General features: G+C 36.3%; 1 protein-coding gene across 1 annotated transcript in view; it reads right to left on the reverse strand.

Annotated features, from left to right (window-relative positions):
- The window catches only part of Nlg3 (Neuroligin 3), a 142,063-nt gene that overhangs the window by 44,456 nt on the left and 76,356 nt on the right, over nt 1–21,251 (reverse strand). The window contains exon 2 of the mRNA XM_001810835.4: nt 332–493. Within this exon, the coding sequence (XP_001810887.2) occupies nt 332–493 (162 nt within the window). The remainder of the gene's footprint in view (nt 1–331; nt 494–21,251) is intronic.

Here is a 21,251-nt window from a genome sequence, read left to right on the forward strand (position 1 = left end):
ATGCGAATAATGTTTACGTAAAGTTTATCATCTGTTTGCGAAGATGCAATTAAGTTCAGCGGATCGCGACGATGTTAAAGAAATTAAATTTCGCAATATAGTCGTCGTTGTTTACGGCAAAAATGAACCGTCATTTATGTAAATTTCATGGAACCGATAAATTCGTCCCGAGATTAAAATTTCGATGCACCCGGAGTCGTTATGCAATTCCGCGCGCCATCATAACCCGACTCTCGTAAATCGCTCGTTTCCGGATAAAATCCGGGATTTTCTCGGGACCAGCTTTAGGTGACAAATAAGGGTGCGGTTATATTTTATGTAATTGACTTACCTAAAATGCCAAGTCGGTAGTTTACGGTGACTACAACGACACCGCCGTAACTAGCAAGAACGCTGCCGTCGTAAGGGTTGCCCGAATTCCATTCGTAGCTTTCTCCATGAACGAACACCACCACGGGGTATTTGGACGACGAGCTGCCCTCGCGGGTCCCAGCTGAAAACACGCAAACCATCATATTTAAGAAAAATTAGATCCTTTTGTGTTAAAAGCCCATAACAGTATTTCATCATTCGAGTTTAGCGCGATAAAGTTTTTTCAACGACCTAAATAATTCCCTTGCCGGACTTTAAACGATGATCCAAGTTTGCGGCGATGATTTATAGCGCGCGCAGTCAAAAAATATTTAAAACAATGAGTTTGCAGTGATATATCCTTGTCTCCCGCTTGCATTAGTTTCTAATAGCACGAACTTTGGTGGATTTATTTGGCGAGTTTGTGTTGTTTTTGTCCCTCAGTCTCCGGACCATTAGTTTGCGCCGACGTTGACTTAATGGAAGATTTTTGAAATAAGTCCAAAGTTCGGTATCCAAATTTCTAAACAGCAAAAAACCCGCTTTTTTGTCATTAATAATTCTGTTTGTTCAGACGTGCGAGCGAGGTTAGGCCTCGGCTACATGCGAATTTTCTAAACAGCGAGATCGAATGCTGAATTTTTCAGGATAATTTGTTTTTTGTTGGATTTTCCGGCTTATAAATTGTCACTAAAGGGTGCGAGAGAGGCCATAAAACAATGCGACCGAGATGGTAAAAAGCCTCTCCGTATTCTCATATTTTATTTGCGCTTACATGAGCGCAGAAATAACGAACTGTTTCCGATACCGTATAGTTTCGTTATTAGAAGATGATCGATGCGAGGAGACGAAAAAAACCATTGTAGAGATAAATGTATTCATGGACTTCAAAAATTGCCATACGAGATGAAAAGAAACACGTTTCAACATGAGATACTCGTTAGGCGACTCGGAATAAGAACGGGAAGAAGTCGACCAACTTACGTTTCTGCTCATTTGTCATCGGCTTTTTTATTTTTTCTCCCGTTCTGACGTAACGAGTTTCCTAACAATAATACACCTTTGTGTTCCTCTAAACCAGAACAAAACAAAGACCCGATTTGTTACAATTGATCGCCCATTTGCAGCTAATTAAACTTTTCATAATCAGCTTAAATTAGTTGCGGCTTTGGCAGCACACAATCATCACAACTAACCACTTTATTGCCCTCGTATGTGCATATCCTCTTAATAAAATTGATATTCAAATCGCGCCCCATTTTGCGCCACGAATTCGTTTTAATTTCAGTGTACAAATGTCGAGTCTTTCGCGCAGTTTTTCTTGAGCAATTTGCTGAAAATTCGTTATATTTCATGTCGTCCTGGAGCCCGAGTGCCTAATCTGCTAAGCTTCAGCTTTGGCGGCTCTTAGCGCCGCCCTCAAAACTTCCAAATCACTGTTTAAATATTTCTAAGCTCGTGTAGTGCCGTTTCCTGCATTTAATTATATCCTCCACAAGCTGCGAGCATTTTCTTGCGGTTGAAAAGAAATCCTGTGTGTGACGTTTGTTTTAACGAGATTCATTTCATTATTTACTTTGGGATTTGGGAACGAACCCTTTTTGGGTTCCGTAATGAAAAAATAGGATGAAAAAGTAATAAATTGTAATCCGGGTGGGCCGAATCTGTCTTGTAATGAGGGCAACGAAACGACGAAATAATTGTGTGAAATGTGGCCAATAAATTGTTAAATAAAAGTGGCCAAGTTTGGAGAGAAATCTTATTCTTTCTGAAATATGATGTTGCAAAGGGTTCGAATAATAGTCAATCTAATATATATCAAATCGGGAAAGCCATTCGAGTCGCATTAACGAAAAATATGGAAATCGCCGCGAATTTATCACAAATGGGCGACAATTCGGTGGAAAATTCCAGGTATTTCTGCAAAAATAGTGGCGGAGGGATAATTTCAATTATTTCCTCGGAGACAGTCTGCGAAATGTGGAAACAATAGAGTCGTTGCGCTATTGTCACATCTCGACAAATGAACGCTTATTTATTGATTAATCCCGGCCGCAAAGTAAAAAATTATGGGCGTCGTCGTAGGTGGGATGAAAAATTAAATGAATATAATTGAGTACGTGCGCCCAATTTTTAGTAATTTACTGGCGCTTGTTCACACAGCGGTCACGTATCGAAATTTATCCAGTTTATGACACGAGTTTAAACGTTAATCCAAGATGGCCGGCAATGAATAGGCTAAATAAAGCACAACATTTGGCTCTTTGGCCGGCTTCCTGATCTAAATCAATCCCAATCGGAGACACCTCTTGACCGGAAACGCCGTCTAAAGAAGTCGAAACACGCAGTTCACATTTGTTACTTTTTTAATCCGGCGGCTTCGCAGATGATTTGTATGTGCCCTGCCCTTTTTATGTGCTCTTCGGGAGCTTTCCGCTCCATAGAACTTTAAACCAACACATTTTACCCTCGCTCCCTCAATATCTGCTCGACTTTCACAAATCTACGATTAGGAGTTTCCGAATACAGGGCGATGGAAGATACTCGCTTCATTATTAAAAAAATACCTAGGTAATAATTAATTTGAAAATACGATGAAGACAAGGAAAAATTATGTATAGGCTGTTTGTTTTATTTCGAAAAATCTTGTTTAAATACCTCTTATACAGGCTGATTCTTTTAGCGTCTACATTAGAAACTTTTTTTCTGAGTTTAACTAGATTATTTTTAAAATAGCTGAATTTCCATAACGATAAGAAATTGGTACCAACTTTAATATTTTGAATAGTAACCATCTATTATTAATGCATTTTTGAATTCACCTTTTCAAACTGAGTAAAATGTACTTTAGTAGTTTATTTAAGTTATCAAAGTTTTTGAATTTTTCACAATAAGTGCATATTTTTTGCATTTAATAACCAAAGGTGTGAAAAATGATGAAAATTGAAAATGATGACCAAAAAATTATTTACCGCGGTTTTTTCGAATGAAGTAACTCTGCTTTTTTAATGGCAATCAAAAGAAGAACGATTTTAATAAAATCTTTTATCAACATTTTCTTTATCTATCTGTTACAGTTTTTAAAATAGTCTCAAAAATGGAATTTTGTTTATTTTTTATTTTTAATCGAGTTAACTTTTGAAAAATACTGATTGAGTTACTTTACATAATTCACCAAATTGTAATAAACCATAATTAAATACAGGGTAAGTCAGTAGTGGGTCATTTCTGACATAAAAGTCCATAATGAAATTTTAGCAAAACTGTCAAGACAAACTTGACAATACCCAGAACAATGTAATCGTGGATTAATTTTGATATTTTTAACAATTAGCATTCTGGTCATCTAGAATCAGTATTGTTGGTAGCATATTAAAAAAATAAAGAAACAGTAATAATAGTCCATAATAAATTTTAACAAAACTGTCAAGACAAACTTGACAATACCCGAAACAATGGAATCGTGGATTAAATTTGATATTTTTTAACAAATACGTATCTGGTCAGCTAAAATTAGTATTACTGGTTGCATATTAAATAAAAAATAAAAAAGTAGTCCATAATAAAATTTTAGCAAAACTGTCAAAATGAACTTGAGAATATCCAGAACAATGTAATCGTGGATTTCATTTGATATTTTTTAGCGATTACCTATATGGTCAGTTGAAATCAGTATTATTGGTTGCATATTAAAAAAGATCAGAAATAATCTACTGTAGACTCACACTGTATTATAGCTTTACTGTTTATTCTATAATGAATTAGCTAAAAACTGAATAAAACGTTGAAGTTTGACAATTTCTGACGACTTTGCGAGGCCTACTTGATAAACGATAAACATTCCAAAGTAAAATCCGTTAGTGTAATTATCTCAATAACTGTAAGAGATAGGTTTAGGGTGGGTTGATAAATTTACCATAAATGTCTATGTTCTTTCGATTGGTGTTAAGAAATAATGTCAGTCTGTTTGGAAAAAACTGAGTTATAGCCGTTTTTGATAATAATTTTGCAAAAATCATACTAGTTTTGAATTCAAACAGTTGACAGTTCTGAAAATTCTAGAAAGTTCCTTGAACCCTTGCTTATTGAATGCAATAAAAAATATTCACTTATCTCAAAAGCTCGTAGGCTGTGATATTTTAAATAATCCACTGGCATATATCAAAAACTATAACAGATAAGTACCAGCAACTTGAGTAAATTTTACTGAGTTTGAAAAGCTGAATTCAAAAATGTGTGGTTGATATTTAAAATTTCAAAGTTGTGGCCAATTTCTCGTAGTTCTGGAAGGTCAGCAATTTTGACAATCATTTAGTTAAACTCAGAATTGTCGATTTAGAAAGTATACAAAATTTTAAAGCTCTAGTTGTATTAGATAATTAGATGTTAAAAAGTTTCTAATCTAGATTCTAAAAGAGTCACCCAATACTGAGGAAGAAAGAAATATTCTTGCACTGCTTTTCTTGTCTTGTGGATCGATTTATAATTGATGGTTTTACATGGCAAGGGATTGATTAAACCCCGAAATGTGCTTGTAGAACCGCAATACAGCTAACAACGTCAGTAGGAATTCCAGGTTAATTCTGGGTCTATAGAAAGGATTTGTTATTAACTTGAAACAATGGCCTGCATTGTTAGGCATGTAAGGGGGCCCCGATCGTATTTTACACATCCTTCAAGTCTTCGTTTCATCACCGCCGAACTGATTCAAAGCCGTAACATTCTGATGAAATCAAACTCGAGACGTTGTCGGGAGACGTTACAATAATCGTTTTCGTGCAGCTCGTCTGCATAACGACTTTCCCACTTACACTGTAGTAATTTTATTACAATTTTTACGAACTCCTTAATTTTTATCACGTTATAAAACGACGATTTTCCTCTCCTCATCAGTGATATTTTCCAAAAACTAAAACAATAAATAACACCGGCTCATGATTTCATGTTTTATTGTTTCGGGTCTGGCGATAGCCTCAGATCCGGGTCTCGTCTGTTAATACCCGAAAAGGGGCAGACATGTGTGTACAAATTTTTTTTCTCCGCACACATGGAATTGATTTTCACGAAAACAAACACAATATGCGAGCCGCGTCGACCCCCTGAGATGTGACCGGGACAAGACTCCTTAAAAATTTATGACGGAATTGAAGACGGCGTCCCGCGAGAAATCCTCTTTGAATGTATTAACGGCAGGAGTCATAAAACGATTCCGTGGCTCTCACCAGAGACGCACGAAACGTATGGTCCTGATTAACACGCGCCAAACCGAATTTTTCCAAATATAATGCGAAATCAACGAGAAGAACGCTAAAGCAATTGCTATAAATTATTTAATCGATTGTGAAACAGAAATTGGTTGCGCAACTTCAAAGCCAAGAGAAACAAAGTGTGTTCTAAATGTGCAGAGGAACTTTATACTGTTGTAAAATAAGAAAGGTTTCAAGGAACTATACGAAAAATTCTGTTTATTGGAGTATAACAATATATATGGTTTGCTTTTGGAATTTTACACTCTCTCATTGTTTTTCTTATAACGTAAACATGTTAGAATTGCATAAATCTAGTCAACTATGCACGTCACGTGAGCGGTCGGGGTGGGGCGAGCCGCTCTGATTAGCGAAGAACTGGGTCACGTGCTCGGAAATAGAGCGAGAAGAGATGCGGGTATATAAGCACTCTTGATGAGTTGTAGTGTGTCATTTAGGCCTCATTTATTAAATCATCGTAGATTTGTCGGCGATATTTACTAGAAATCGGCATAAAAGGCCTGGAATGAATGAAAAATAACTTATAAAGTTATAAATCCAGGAGACTTCAAAGCCGCATGCTCCTTAACAAAGCGTGGAAATCCCATTTATAACGAATGTATTTAAAGAGTCTCGTTTCGTAAAAACGCGAACTAGATTCTGTGACGAAGTGGCCGAAGGGATCGAATTAAAGCCATCCCGCCGTCGGAAGGCTAATTACGCGCCTTTATTTACCTTCCCTCTCTTGTGAATGTGTGTAAAAAATGACCGGAAGCGCAAAGACGATTACTCTTAGTTAAAAAGCCCGTCGGCCTTTTGTCATTCACGCCACATTTTTCATTACGGCTTATCTTAACATTCTTGCGAAAAAGAATCGATAAATAAACACGTCATAAATAAAATAAGAAAAGGGGGCGCATTTAAATGCGGAGCGTCGGCATGTGTGGTCCACGATAATGCCACGCCACAAAAAAGACAGTCCAATTAAGCGTGCAGGGAGATAAATAGTCCTCTTTTTCTCCCGGAGATAGCGCGGCGTCCCATGTGACGTCATAATTAGCAAAACCGCCCCTGACGTTGCAATCTGCTTGTTTTATTAACTCGCTTGTTGGTTTTTTCGGTGGCGCACACACGAGCAATATTTTCCGGTCGAGAAGAAACGCCACATCTCATTAACGACCGAGAACGATGGCTCTCAATTCGTGCATATTGATCAAGTCGTTTCGGTTGTTTTATTCGGGGAAAACCCTTTTTTTATTACTAGATCGTAAAGTAGCGGATCAGCGCTGCTTCAAATCATTGATACTGAAGCCTTGCCTTGTTATTTGTGCAATATTTAGACCCAAGCACATTTGCATTATTCCAACCAGGGACTCACTTGGGGACGAAACAAATTTTTTAGTACAGGCTGCTATGTTTATTGTTGTTTTATTCCTGCAGTCGGAAAACAATCGTTCTGAATTGAGCATATGAGCAAAAACTAAAAATAAGTGTTTAGGTCAGGAGTTTTCTTGGTGCCAATCGACTCCAGGGAACACTTTACATTCGTAAATACGTAAATACGTAGGTGCTATTTAATTTTGTAATATAAATTTTGCAATAAAGCTTAAATTCCGAATACCATTGTCCCCATAGGTACCTACCATAGGTATGTAGGTAGATGTTATAATTTCGGTAATAAACGTAAGGTATCTAAATATCTTGACACGCCGATTACGACGGTGTCGAAACTTTAGTACTAGCTCCTCCAGTTTCACCGTAATCGGTGTTTAACTTAAAAAGTATTTTTTTTAAATCGGCTTCAATTTGTAATGTTTTACGCAAATTATAATGACGCCAGACTATAGTGTCAGCGTAATCGGCGTTTTTAGCATTTATCTAGAAAACTGAAAGCATTGAAGCCGTTTTAGGTAATGTTTCATTATATAATATTTTATTTTTTGCCAAAAACCAGAACTTTTTTAGTACAATTTTTAAAAATCTCGGTAAGTGTTCAATTTTATTTGAGTTTTCTTAAAGCCAACATTTTACATACGTGTATTTAAATATATTTTAATTTTGTCGTAAAATTTTGCAAAGATTTCTGAATTTCCAAATACCCTTTCCTCATACATGACATAAATTCCATTTAAACAAACGGCATCTAATTGATCTTGCCAAGTGATTACGACGGTGTAAAACTTTTTGTCCTAGCTCTTCCAGTGTCACCGTAATCGATGTTTGAAAAGTTTTTTGTTGTAAAATACTGCCGTGCTATTTTGTAATTTTTACTACGGTGCCGAACTTTTTACGCTAGCTCCAGTAGTTTCGCCGTAATCGGCTTGTGAAAAATGCATGTCTTCTACTCTCGCTCCAGACTGCAATTTTTGCTAATATTCTTTAATTTTTTACCAAAAAGCTAAGCATTTAATCACTAAAATGTATCAACAACAATGTTAAGTCATTGATAGGAAGGTTCGCCTTGTTGGTGTAATATTTAGACAGAAGCACATTTGCATGGTTCTAACATTGTGGTTAATTGTTGTTTTACTTGTGCGGCAGAAGGCAATCATTCTGAGTTAAGCAATCTGAGCGATTTTTAAAAATCTCGAAAAGTGTTCAATTCTATTGAAGTTTTTGAGTTTTCCTAACGCTAATCCTTCTCCTGAAACATTTTACATACGTATACTCAGATATATTTCAATTTTGTCGTAAAATATTGCAAAAATTGCTGAATTTTTAATAACCCCCCGTACATGTTATAAATTCCATTTAAACGGATAGCATTTAATTGATCTTGATACACTGATTACGACCATGTAAAAATTTTTGTCCTAGCCCTTCTATTGGCGCCGTAATCGGTGTTTAAAAAGTAGTTTTTTGTAAAATACTGCTTTGTTATTTTCTAATTTTGTAGGTCGATTACTATGGTGCCAGAGTAGCTCCAGTAGTTTCGCCGTAATCGGCTTAGAAAAGTGCACGTCTTTTAAAGTCGCTCTAGGTTGTGATTTTTGAAAATATTTTTTAATTTTTTTCGAAAAAGCTGAGCATTTAATTCCAAATACCTCCTTTCCCATACATGACATAAATTCCATTAAACGGACTGCATGTAATTCATCTTAACACGCTGATTACGACGGTGTAAAACTTTTTGTTCTAGCTCTTCCCGTGTCACCGTAATCGGTGTTTGAAAAGTTGTCTTGCTATTTTGTAATTTTTCAGGTCGATTACTATGGTGCCGGACTTTTTGCACTAGATCTAGAAGTTTCGCCGAAATCGGCTTTGAAAATTGCCCGTCTTTTAGAGTCGCTCTAGGTTGGAATTTTTCAAAATAATTTTTAAATTTTTACCAAAAAGCTGAGCATTTAATCACTAAAATGTATCAACTATGTATTAAATCATTGATAGGAAGGTTTCCCTTGTTGGGACAATATTTAGACGGAAGCACATTTGCATTGTTCTAAGCTGGGATTGCTCACTTGGAAATGATGCGGAAGCAACAAAATGATACAAATTTTTTAGTACAGGTTTTGTTTATATGTAAAAAAATAAATATTGTTGAAAAAACATATCTTAAAACAACTCCAATTTTCTAGATAATCGCTAAAAACGCCGATTACGGCGACATTATAGTCTGGCACTATCATAAAAAACAATATATTTTTGTTTTATTTGTGCGGCAGGAGTAATTTAAGCGATTTTTAAAAATCTTGATAATTGTTCAATTCTAATGGAATTTTCCTAACATTAATCCCTCCCCTGAAAGATTTTACTTACGCGTACACAAATAATATTTCAGTTTTGTGGTAAAATTTTGCTGTTGAATTTTCAAATACCTCCTCCCCCGTACATGACATAGATTCCTTTAAACGGACTGCATCTAATTTATCTTGACACGCTGATTACGACGGTGTAAAACTTTTTGTTCTATCTCTTCCAGTGTCACCGTAATCGGTGTTTGAAAAGTTGTTTTGCTATTTTGTAAATTTTCAGGTCGATTACAGTAGTGCCGGATTTTTTACACTAGCTCCAGAAGTTTCGCCGTAATCGGCTTTGAAAATTGTACGTCATTTAGAGTGCGATTTTTGATAGTTTATAAATTTTTACCAAAAAGCCGAGCATTTATAATCAATAAAATGTATCAACTCTGTTAAGTCATTGATAGGAAGGTTTCCCTTGTTGGTGCAATATTTAGACGGAAGCACATTTGCATTGTTCTAAGCTGGGATCGCTCACTTGGGAACGATGCGGAAGCAACAAAACGAAACAAATTTTTTAGTACAGGTTTCGTGTTCCTGTCATAATCCGAAGTAATGTTGTAAAAAAACCAAAAGCTGTTACTCTTATTGTTGTTTTATTTTTACGGCCGGAAAACAATCATTCTGAATTAGATATATCTCGTGACGTGTCTGGAGTGTTGGGGGAGAATTGAATAACAGGTAAGAGATATCGTTCAATATTTGGCTAACCATGTCTTGAAAGCGACTTGCCACCTATTACAATAAGATATCCTTGACTCTGTTGTCCTTTTCGTTTGAGATAAGCGTGACAGTCTTATCTTAAAGCGTCATATAAAGCTTTTGTTCCGAGGAAATCTCACAGACATTTTCTTGCTATTGACTTTAAAAATTAAATTATTCGAGTTAACACTCCCTTGTTCGCCCTCGACATAATTTAATTTCGTCAAAACGTGAAACATAATTTCGGCGTGGTCAGCTCCACACCTAGATTAACTCGGGGTCAGGCAATTAACCGAGTTTACTAAATTAACCAAAAATTCTTCACAATAGTTTGCCAACTCCTTGATTAGGCCTGGAACGTGCGAGCAAAAAGCCTTTTTGATGTTGATTCAGAATGTTGCGAGACGTCACTACTTTGTTTACTAGTTTAATTATCAAATTTGATGCAGCTGAGAGCGCATTTTACACTTTGTTTTACTTTGTCTATTAATGAATATGTCGCGAAACGAGTTTAACAAAGCCGTGGGTTCGCTTTGAACTGGCATTTCATTGAATTCAGATAGAAAATTAATTAGTTTTTTTGACCGAATGTCCATTTCTGAGCAAGAGCACCTTGTTCTTGAACGCCTAAGCGTTCAAAAATGCACTGCTTCAGGGGCTTTAATTGATGGTATTTTTGTGGCATTTGTCCGGTTTATTATCGCCAGATCGCTTATTTAATAAACCCCTGTCATCGGTTTGCTGAATCGGTCCGACATTCATCGATTTCCCGTGGATGATTGATGTCGTGTGCGCCTGCAGAATTTTCCACCTTTCATTATGCACTTGTAGTTTTCGCAAAAATTATAAATTGAGACACAAAACAAAGGCAGGAAATAGAAAGCTAGCAGACCAATTAAATCGGCCATTTATCATACGTTATCATGGGAAACTCCGGTGTAGCGTGGAATTTTCGCGTGTACCGAAAATTTATATCACTATGTGAACGAACACACATTGTTATCATCCCCAAGCTTGGGTCGCGTTTGATCTGGGACTCGTGTTTTTGCAAGCGCTAGATCAATTTGTTGGTTGAGGAGATTTTCTGAAATCCTGTGTGCTTTGCTAAAAGATTTTTGATTAGCACCTGTTGAAAAAATCTTAAATTAGAAGTGGGATTTGGGGGAATTAAAGTTGGGTCAGTGAATGTGTTTCGAGCTTATTTTAATTTGCTCGAAACTCATTTTTCATTTCCTTATCACGCTGATTAATTATTCCGTGAGACGTGGACGAGATTTATAACATGAATTTTTAATCTTTGCGAGCACACGATCACCTTTTTACGTGAATTAAATGAAATATTGTACAAGATGTTGGGTTTCACTCGAACACAATATCGCTAAATTGTATCGTACGATTACGTCAACATTAATTTAGGGCGAGTTGGTTGTTTTACCACACTTATACGTTATAACTCATCGTACACTTTATAGACTGCCGTAAAATCAACAATTATTTCACGGAACAGCACGGCGAAGCTTTGACTCGAAGATTACACACTTGTCACTGTATCGAAAAAACAGTGTTTAAATGAATTACTTGTTTGCGTTTTAGATTATAACAAAATCTACAACGTAGCGGTTATTACAACTGGCACGCTAAAACTCTAAATTGCCATACTGCGACATTACAAAAAACTGATAACTCCCAGACATGTAAGGACGGTCGCAATTCCAAATTTATTAAAGTCTAAACACGTACTTTCACCTATAAATCATCGCTGTAATTAAGCGCAATTTCGCAGTAAAACACTCTTTAAAAAAGTGGCAATGTGGCCATTGCAATTCATTAATCGGGTCGTGTGTGTAAAGACCCGACCCAAAGTTAAACTTTATCTATTTTAAATTTCAAATGTAGTCTTCCAGTGGAAATCCTTGTTTGCAGGTATTAAAGTCTAATGTACATGCAAATAAATGTCGGAAGGGTTTATTTGCCGTGATTGTGAACCGTTCAAACATTTCCTCGTTTTAATCTTTTCGCGGAAATAAAATTTTTATGCAAAACTAGTAGTTATGAAAGCCGGCGTATCGGTAATTCGGTGTATTTAAACAGTATTAGAGTTGGGTGAGTTTCAAACGTTTCAATGATCGAGCTTTTGGTGCGGAATGGTGGTCATAATATGTGGAAAAAATCAACGAATGTAAACCGGTAATAAAAATGTCGATTTCCGATGATTTTTAGAAATGTTGACATAAGGGGCGGAACGCTGATATAAATCATTTCAAGAACAATAGCACCGGATGGCGCATAAAGCTCACCGCTGCCCGGAACTGGAACGCGAAAAACTTAAACTGGGTTTTTAGGAGAGATTTTTAATTTCAACCAACACTATTTACTTCGACATATTTTTAATCCAACGTTAAATTTACTGTTTTGCTCATTTTTATGATTATGAGTCTAATCACAGCTGTGATCTCTGAGCACAAAAATTAAAAATAATTATAGACAAAAAACAAGTAACAACAGACAGAAATTTATAAAGAAGAGAGAAAAGGTAACAAATACAAGTCGTAAATAACCATAAAAACTAAAATAAAAGTTAGATGAAAATAGATGTAAAGAGAGCAAATCATTTTTGATTTTTCAACAAAAGTTTTGTTAAGGTGTAAGTGTTTTTCCTATGTTAGATGTAATTACTGGAAGACTATCATCATAAACAGGAATTGTAAAACAACGCAATAAGTCTAAAAATAATAATTCTCACAAAGCAATGCAGAAATTAATTATTAACCAGAGATGAAAGCCAAAAAACAATGTCTTCAATTGGCATTTTACGAATTAATTTATTTTTTATAAATTTAGCCCAAAATTTAATAAATTCGCTTCCACTCAATCCCACAGTCTATTAAAAAACACAAAGAAAAGTCTTTATTAAATTCTTCATTCATAAAGTGTTTTATAACGATGTCAGGAATTGCTTTAATTTGGAATACATTCCGGAACATTTTTGGATTAAACGTCGTAGTCATAAAAACTGTAAAAGAAATCCTTTTAATACCACTAACTAAATTATTGTACTTTTGAATTCTTGAAAACGTTTTTCCTGACGCCTTGAAGCTTGAAGTTTTCTTTAGTTGTACCTATTTATAAAAAACAATGGTCCTAAAGATATGAGTAATTATCAACCAATATCATTACAATCAATAATGTCAAAAATTTTCGAAAAACTGATGCTACAACAAATTGACGAAAACAGAATATTAAGTAATAATTCGGGTTAAAAAAAACATATGTCAACAACATAGACAGCTTTACATCTTATTAATAATATTATTCTTTTGAAGAAAACAAATACTATGCTAAACAATTTTTTTAGACCTGAGTAAAGCTTTCGATAAAGTCTCACATGAAATATTAATTAACAAATTAAGATATTAGAATTTCAGTTCACAAAGTTTAACATTATTCAATTCGTATCATCAAATTGGTATCAGAAAGTATGCGTTAATGGTACTGTGTCAAATGAAAAGGAAATTAAACATGGTGTGCCGCAGGGTTCTATTCTTGGACTCTTGTTGTTTCTCTTATTCCTGACCTGACTTACGGTAATATGTTCCAAATGTAGATGTAACACTGTGCGCAGATAATACCATATTAGAAAGTGAAGATCTAGCACTTCAAAGCGTCGAACTCATTATGGATGGTCAATATAAAAGAGAGGAAAATTGGCTGCATGGGAATAAACTACACCACAATAAAAACAAACCGTAAATATAATCTTTACATTACAAAAAAATAAAATCGCTTTTTACATCGGAACAGCAAAGTTCTTGGAATTCAGCACTAAACTGCCACAATCGCAAAGACACTTTAGATTTACTGAACAATCTTAAAAAACACAATATGATCTAAAAATAGCCTATTTCATATTTCCCACTCTTTCGTACCTAACAACAGTACTGTGTTATCTTTTGGGGTCACAAAGAACCTCCAGAAAGACTTTTCTGTTTGCAGCGAGAAGCTATTAGAATTTTAATAAGTATACATTTTAGAGCTGACTTTAGAAATTACTTCAAGGTTCTAAACAAGGTTTCTATTTTGCTAAACATAGGCGTTTACGGAACTGTTTGCAATGGAGTGACATGAACTTTTTAATACAGAAAATCTAAGGATTCAAATAATACATTGATTAGAATTTCTTTAAATTGAACATAGGATTAATAGTGTTATGTGTGTTGAGTAAAATAAAAACCGCAGTCTATATCTTTAAATGTCTCAAATACTTTTTTTCCAAACACTGAGATAAATATTCTCTTCTAGGTTCTAACAGTAGAGTATAGAATGTTACTTCTGGGCCAGGATATTTGGCGTCTTAAAAAACAAGACAAAATCTTACAAATTAACTGTTTGCCCAAAAGCAAACAACCGAATAGGGCCTAGAACCTCTCAAAAGTCATTAATTTTTATCCACCCCAAAAGCTCCCAAATATCTGTAGACCACCAAAAATTGGGCACACGAAAAACAGGGTAGAATCCTACAAATACGCTCTAAAAAAACAATAAAATACCTTGTTTTTACACACCCCAAAATGGCTTTTTACTTCTGGGCCAGGACATTTGGCGTCTTAAAAAACAAGGCAAAATCTTACAAATTTAGCTGTTTGTCCAAAAGCAAACAACCAAATAGGGCCTAAAACCTCTCAAAAATCATTAATTTTTATCCACCCCAAAAGTTCCCAAATATGTGTAGGCCACCAAAAATTGGGCACACGAAAAACAGGGTAGAATCCTACAAATTTAGTGTTTTCCCAAAAGTAACCATCCGAAAAAGATCTAAAAAACTTACAAAATGCCTTAATTTAGACACCCCAAAAATAGCTCTTCATTTCTGGACCAAGTTAATTGGCGCATGCAAAAATCAATTAAAATCACCTCAAAACTGCTCTAAAACCATTGTCAAATCTCTAGATAAAAAGCCATTTTGGGGTGTGTAAAAACAAGGTATTTTATTGTTTTTTTAGAGCGTATTTGTAAGATTCTACCCTGTTTTTCGTGTGCCCAATTTTTGGTGGTCTACAGATATTTGGGAGCTTTTGGGGTGGATAAAAATTAATGACTTTTGAGAGGTTCTAGGCCCTATTCGGTTGTTTGCTTTTGGGCAAACAGTTAATTTGTAAGATTTTGTCTTGTTTTTTAAGACGCCAAATATCCTGGCCCAGAAGTAACATTCTATACTCTACTTCTAACAAATAATCGTAGTTGTTGTAGGTGAGGAAATCATATTTTTCTATAAAATCTAAGGCTAAAAAAAGCCTGACACGGAACCAACTATTATGCAATTAAATTTTATAATGCTTTTCCACCTACCTTGAGAAATTCCCCTTCACAGGCTTTTATTAAAAAACTTAAGCACTATTTAATTTTCTAAAATTTATTTGATTGAAAAAAATCTTTAGAATGATTTCAGTAATATTTTGTCTACTTTTGGTTCACTTTCATAAAACCATTTGTGGTACAAATGACTAGCCTGTTACCATGACAACTCATTAATGCCAAAAGTACTCTATTTGCACCACAATGGTTTTTATAAAAGTGAACCGACTGTATGTAATACGTATCTGAATCTAAGTTAATTTTGTGACGTGTGTAAAATACTCTGTATTAAGACAAGTAAAGTATATTTACATGCTCCTAGTTTTCCCAGGTTTAGCTTTTGCGGCTTTGTCGGTATAATGGCAAAGAGTGGAACAATATTTGTGCAATTTTGTGGTTTTTATTTAGCGCAAATCAGCTCACGCAAATGATAATCTGTTAATGCTCCGGCGCCATTAATCCAATCCCGATGTCGTCTATCGGCACATAATACAGCGGCAAATCCTCGGTCCCACATTTCGGTTTTATGAGATTTCCATCGTAATTAGAAAAAAAGCGTGTCGTGGGTAAATGCGGCGCTGTAACAATATCGTTTGATGTTTTGGTGAAGTAACTGAGTTGGGATAAGTTTGGTGTTTGATGCACGTCTCGTCTCGAACGTGATTGGCAGCAGCGCTCTCTTGCTCCTCGTATAGAGCATATTCTCCTGAGAGGCTGCTCATCTGCTTAATAGGTTTGTAGCTGGAGTTTTATGACTGCATATTCACTCAATAAAGCCATCCATTTCTGGTCGAGACGAATCGAAATCCGATTCCGAGCGAATATTGACCGATAGAGGTCGGATAGATTGAATTTTTCAAGCAAATTGGTGACTCAAAGATACACTGCAGGAATCACTTAATATGCGAAATGAATACACAATCGACTAACCGATTTATTGATGCATCGCTACAATTATATTTGATAATAAATTTGCATTAATATCTCTCATTTGCGTTTTGCCGTTACCAAGTGATATCGACACCAGCAATGCATTACGACGCGTTATATATCACGGCTTAATGGCCGTTATGGCCAAACTACAATTACGATTTCGGCTTTTTTGCAAAGAACAAATTACTACCAACTCCACGAAAAAGCGCCCACCTAACAACTACCGGTCTAAAGTCCGGAGCGAGTTCCAGGCTTGAAAACAGGTATTTAACGAAGTTTGCTAATTCAATTTCGGAGCTCTTTGACACGAGAGGCCACGCTCGGATCACATGTATTTCGAATAATTGAAAACCCGATAGAGAGAAAAAACGATAATTGCTTCAATTTTTTTTCAAATATTTCGCTAATAGGAAAATCACACAAGTTCAACTCTATTAACGGCAAGTTCCTTCAATCATTAGATTATGAAAAGTCGGTTCAACATTAATTTTTGTGATTAATTAAGGCAAGTTTGCGGTCCAAGTGCCTCTTGCAAACTTTGCTAATTTTAACTCAATTTTTACTTGGGGAGGAGCATTGTTAGCTCGAGCAAAATTGCTTATATTTCTGTTTAGTGTTTGTTAGGCCTTGATTGGGATATATTTGATGTTCCGACAAGAGAAGCATGCGAAAACAGACTTTTATTAGAACAGTCGAAGCCGAACAAATGTGAGTTCAATCAAGCGTTTTAAAATTAAAAATAAAACTAAATGAATTGAGGTTTGTGCAATATTAATTACAAGTTAGTTATCCCTGCCGAGTTGTATTTCTATTATAGTCCTCCCGAACGTCCTATTCCCACCAAATCGATAGAAATTGCATATTAAAACTACATATCCAGGACGTGATAGTATTATTTCGCACACAAACGTGCTCTAATTCGTATCTGATTGTTTTCGACGAGAAAAAATGGAACTGTAAAATTTGGCTCATGCAAAACCAATTTTCCAGCAAGCATTTTTATAAACAGGATCTAGTGCGGCCCACATCCTTATGAAAAATTCATCGTGTTCCGATTGTATCGGATGAGGAATCAATAAGTTCAATTACCAATTGACACGCTTACGCACTAGTTGTCCCAGAAGAAAAAAACACGATTTTGCTGCGGTTTGCAACTATTAGAACGTCTCTATTAATAGAAGCTTATTCGCGTGCCTATAGGCACTTTGCAATATTGTTTCTTCCATTCCTTGATCCGAATCCGGATCTGAATCACTAAAAGATATCGCTCGAGGGTAAATTGAGATTGCACACAATTGTACGACATATATTGGGGTGGAGTTTTATTCCGGAACGATTCGACGGAAGCATAACCTGTAATAGCTTGGTTACGGCGACATGTACAAGGAGTTTTAATGAGAGCTGCGGTCACATTTTTCAACCTAATCAAATTGAATTCGGTGGAGGCAAGGAGATTACGTTGTTTATTGGCTGCGGAAGGGGCATTTGCATTTAACTAAGCTAGTTAAGGGCTTTGAAAATTTACAAAACAATTTTGCCCTAAACAATAGCTGTAGGTGGCGAGTTAAAAATTGGTGGATGTGCCGGGAGAGTGGGTTAATTGTCGGGTTGACGAATTCTGGGTGAATTAAATAAATGGGCGAGTAAGTAACGCATGATAACCCTAGGACCTTGGCCATTCGTCTTGGTGTCAGTGGTGAGAAACAAGGATCTTCCATCAGAGAGCTGGCTGGGTCGGTGCTAGTGTCCAGCATTCGTTATGTATGAGGCTCGGCCATGATTTACAGCATCTATCTGGTCTGGTGCATGTGACCACAGAGCATCGTGGGAGCTTTCTTATTGTATATGTAAAATATTACGTAACGCCCGGCGGCCCCCGGAAGACATATTGAATTGGCCTTGATGTTCGGTGTGCTCCAATGTTTTACAATACAAAGGATGATTTATGTGATAGGGAGAAGAGTTATTGTTTTGTGAGAACACACACGTGCGAATTCGGGATATCTCTCGTCGTATATTTAATTTCGTTTGGAAAATTAATTAAACTTTCGATATTTCCGGCGGCTACAAGCAGTAAAAGCCGTAACGACCGGAATAAAAGTACCTTAACAATAAAATTTGATCGGATTAATTCCGGGAGGAATATTAAGTCGCGGATTGATCCGGCACGAATTAAAAAACAATCGTGTTTCGACACGGAATTTTTACTAAATCACGGCCGTAATCCGGCCTTTGTACAAATTACAGCCATTTCGGGAGACTTTCGCACTTTGGTTCTCTCCCGTTCTGGAGAAATATAGAGACGATAAAAAGTAAGCGTCGAAACGATCGCTCTTATTGTTGGTGGAAATCTAGTTATAAAGCAAGATTACTCGGTTTTAATAACAGCGCCAGGAACAAACGCCACTAATCTTAAAGTCACGGAGATAAAAAACTTTGGTGGTGTTTAATGCGATGCGAATTATTCGCACTTGAAACTTTCGGACAAGATGCCTTTCAGGTCTCAATTTGGAAAAGTTCGAAGTCTGTTCGGCGTCTGGACGCTTCCGGACCTGCAGCATATGGTCCGGAGTTGGCGCGCAAGAAATGTTCCGGGGTCAGGTTAAGCGACAAAAACTCTTTATCGCGCAACAAGGTAATTTTTTGCTGGGTTTAACAGTCCACGTAGAAAACCCTCGAAAACTAACATCTTTCTTGTTTATAGCGGCTATAAATAACTTGTCCGCTAATATAACCCATTTTATCCTTGATTGTAGAAGGAAAACGACGAACAATATCCAACCAATGACCCTTGACTGTCGGTCATAACATTGTTATATTAAATCTGCCCTATCATAAATCTTTATCCTGTTTTTCCAAGTCCGAGGAGCTTCGCCCGGATTCGGTCTTGTCAATTAAACGTCATAAATAAGTAAAGTGAATTTCGAGGGAAACCTAATAAGTTCCGACGTATTAGAAGACCGGAACGCAGACTGACTGTTTCAGGTAAGCCGCATTGTCTGGGGGAGAATGACCGGAAGTAGTCATCAGTGGCCGGATTCGCCCGGATTATAATGGAATTCCTACTGTTATCTCAAACGGGATAACGACCATCCCCGGATTTTTTTATAGATGTGCGGGTGCAGTAAAGCCAAGTGGCAATTTTTCCCCCTAATAAATATGCATAAAATATTCAATCGGCCACCGGTAATAGCCCCAAACATGTCGTGTCACTGACAAATTAAATACGCAATAAAATTTGATACAAAATTAACCAGAAATCCAATTGCTGCTAGTTTATGTGATGTTGGCTGAATAATAAAAGAGCTTTCAATAAACCTAAAAAATAACGATCCGTTAACCCGGTTTTTCCATTTAGGTTTAAACGCACCTTGCAATCAGTTTATGACAAGGCCGTTAAGTTCTCCTATAATCCTTTGTTTAGCTCTCTTCCAGTCATTTTCTCATAATTAGATCGGTTATGGTTGAGTTTTTAAAGCAACGACATCGATTCCGGCTTGATAACTAATAAACTCTGTTTAAACGAGGATTCAAACTTTCCAAAATGGATCGTAATAGTGTTTAATGAAATTACAAGAAGTGGTACGAAGTTTGCCGAGCTTAAATTTCAATCAAGCGAGAATTGTGGAAGATTTTTACGCGAAATTTCTAATCGACTAGTTCGAGGAAAAGGAAGCCCGACCTTCCCTGAAATAATTAAGCTCAAAAACGGTGACTTTGAGATATAAATCAAATTGGTTGCTTCCTATTTCGCAGTACTGATGCAAGATATATTACATAAGTTAGTAATTAGGCCCCAAGAAGGGAACAACTTAATCCTCGCCAGTTACAACTTGTGTTTATCGTTACATGACACATAACCGCAAATCCTGTAATATCATTACTGCACTCGCTTGCTATTTAGTCGATTTACGTGCATTCTATCACATATTAACGCCGATTACATCAAACACTGCGCGCTTTCAACCGCTCAAACCAACAATCGACCAAAGCCAAGAACCGTCTTTAGTATAAATTTAATCGGTCAAAAAAAACTTGGTGTTTTCTATTTTTGTGCAAATGGAGTGAAAGTTCGGTTGCTTTCGCATTAATAGAGGCCTCGCCCAATCTCAGCCGTAAACGATCGAATTATGAAGCCGTCTCCTCTGCCATCGCGGCATGAATATATAAGCAATATAGGGTCGATTCAGCTCCAACTAAACTTGTTTCCCCCTTGATTAATGTTGATTAAGGTGGTGCACATTTAGCCAGTTCATTAGGTCGCCATGGATGTCTCTCTCCCATAATGGCATGTACTCGACATAAATTATGTTTAACAATTTAACAAAGCGGTTCCGAACACACTTTACTCTCTAGGTACTCGACTTGTGCCCTTCGATACAATGCCGGAATCGATAAAGGTTAGCGTTTGAAGCGAGATGAAATATTTAAAGTGGATTCATCGACGCAAGCACGTCCGGAATTAAAGTCGAGAAGGATTGCGCTCGATTCGCAAAAAATAACCCGAGTCGATTAAATAACTTTAAATATTCAGCGACATATACTGTCAATAAGCGCCCCCTCGAGCTCTCCGAGACAAAGAAACGATTCGCCTTCACGGTACATATGTTACCGAAAAAAATGCTACCATCAGGTAATAACTTCCATTCCAATTCCTCAAGGCACGTACGCCCCATTGTAACGTTTTATTGGCAGCACTTGTCCCGAATGCCTTTCATCAATGACGAATAAATTAAATATTTACCCGGCGAGCGTTGAAATATTTTTATGGACCCTCATAACATCGAACTTTAGGTTCGTCTCTATTCAAGACGTAATGCGAAATGAAATTAAAAAAGATTAAAAAAATGTTTTTTTAGAAAAAAGTTTTATTTAAAAGATGCACTAAAAAGTAAAAAATAATGTTTTTGCTTACAAATTAACATTTTAA

Source organism: Tribolium castaneum, chromosome 5 (genome assembly GCF_031307605.1).
Source record: "Tribolium castaneum strain GA2 chromosome 5, icTriCast1.1, whole genome shotgun sequence".
Classification (NCBI taxonomy): Eukaryota; Metazoa; Arthropoda; class Insecta; order Coleoptera; family Tenebrionidae; genus Tribolium; species Tribolium castaneum.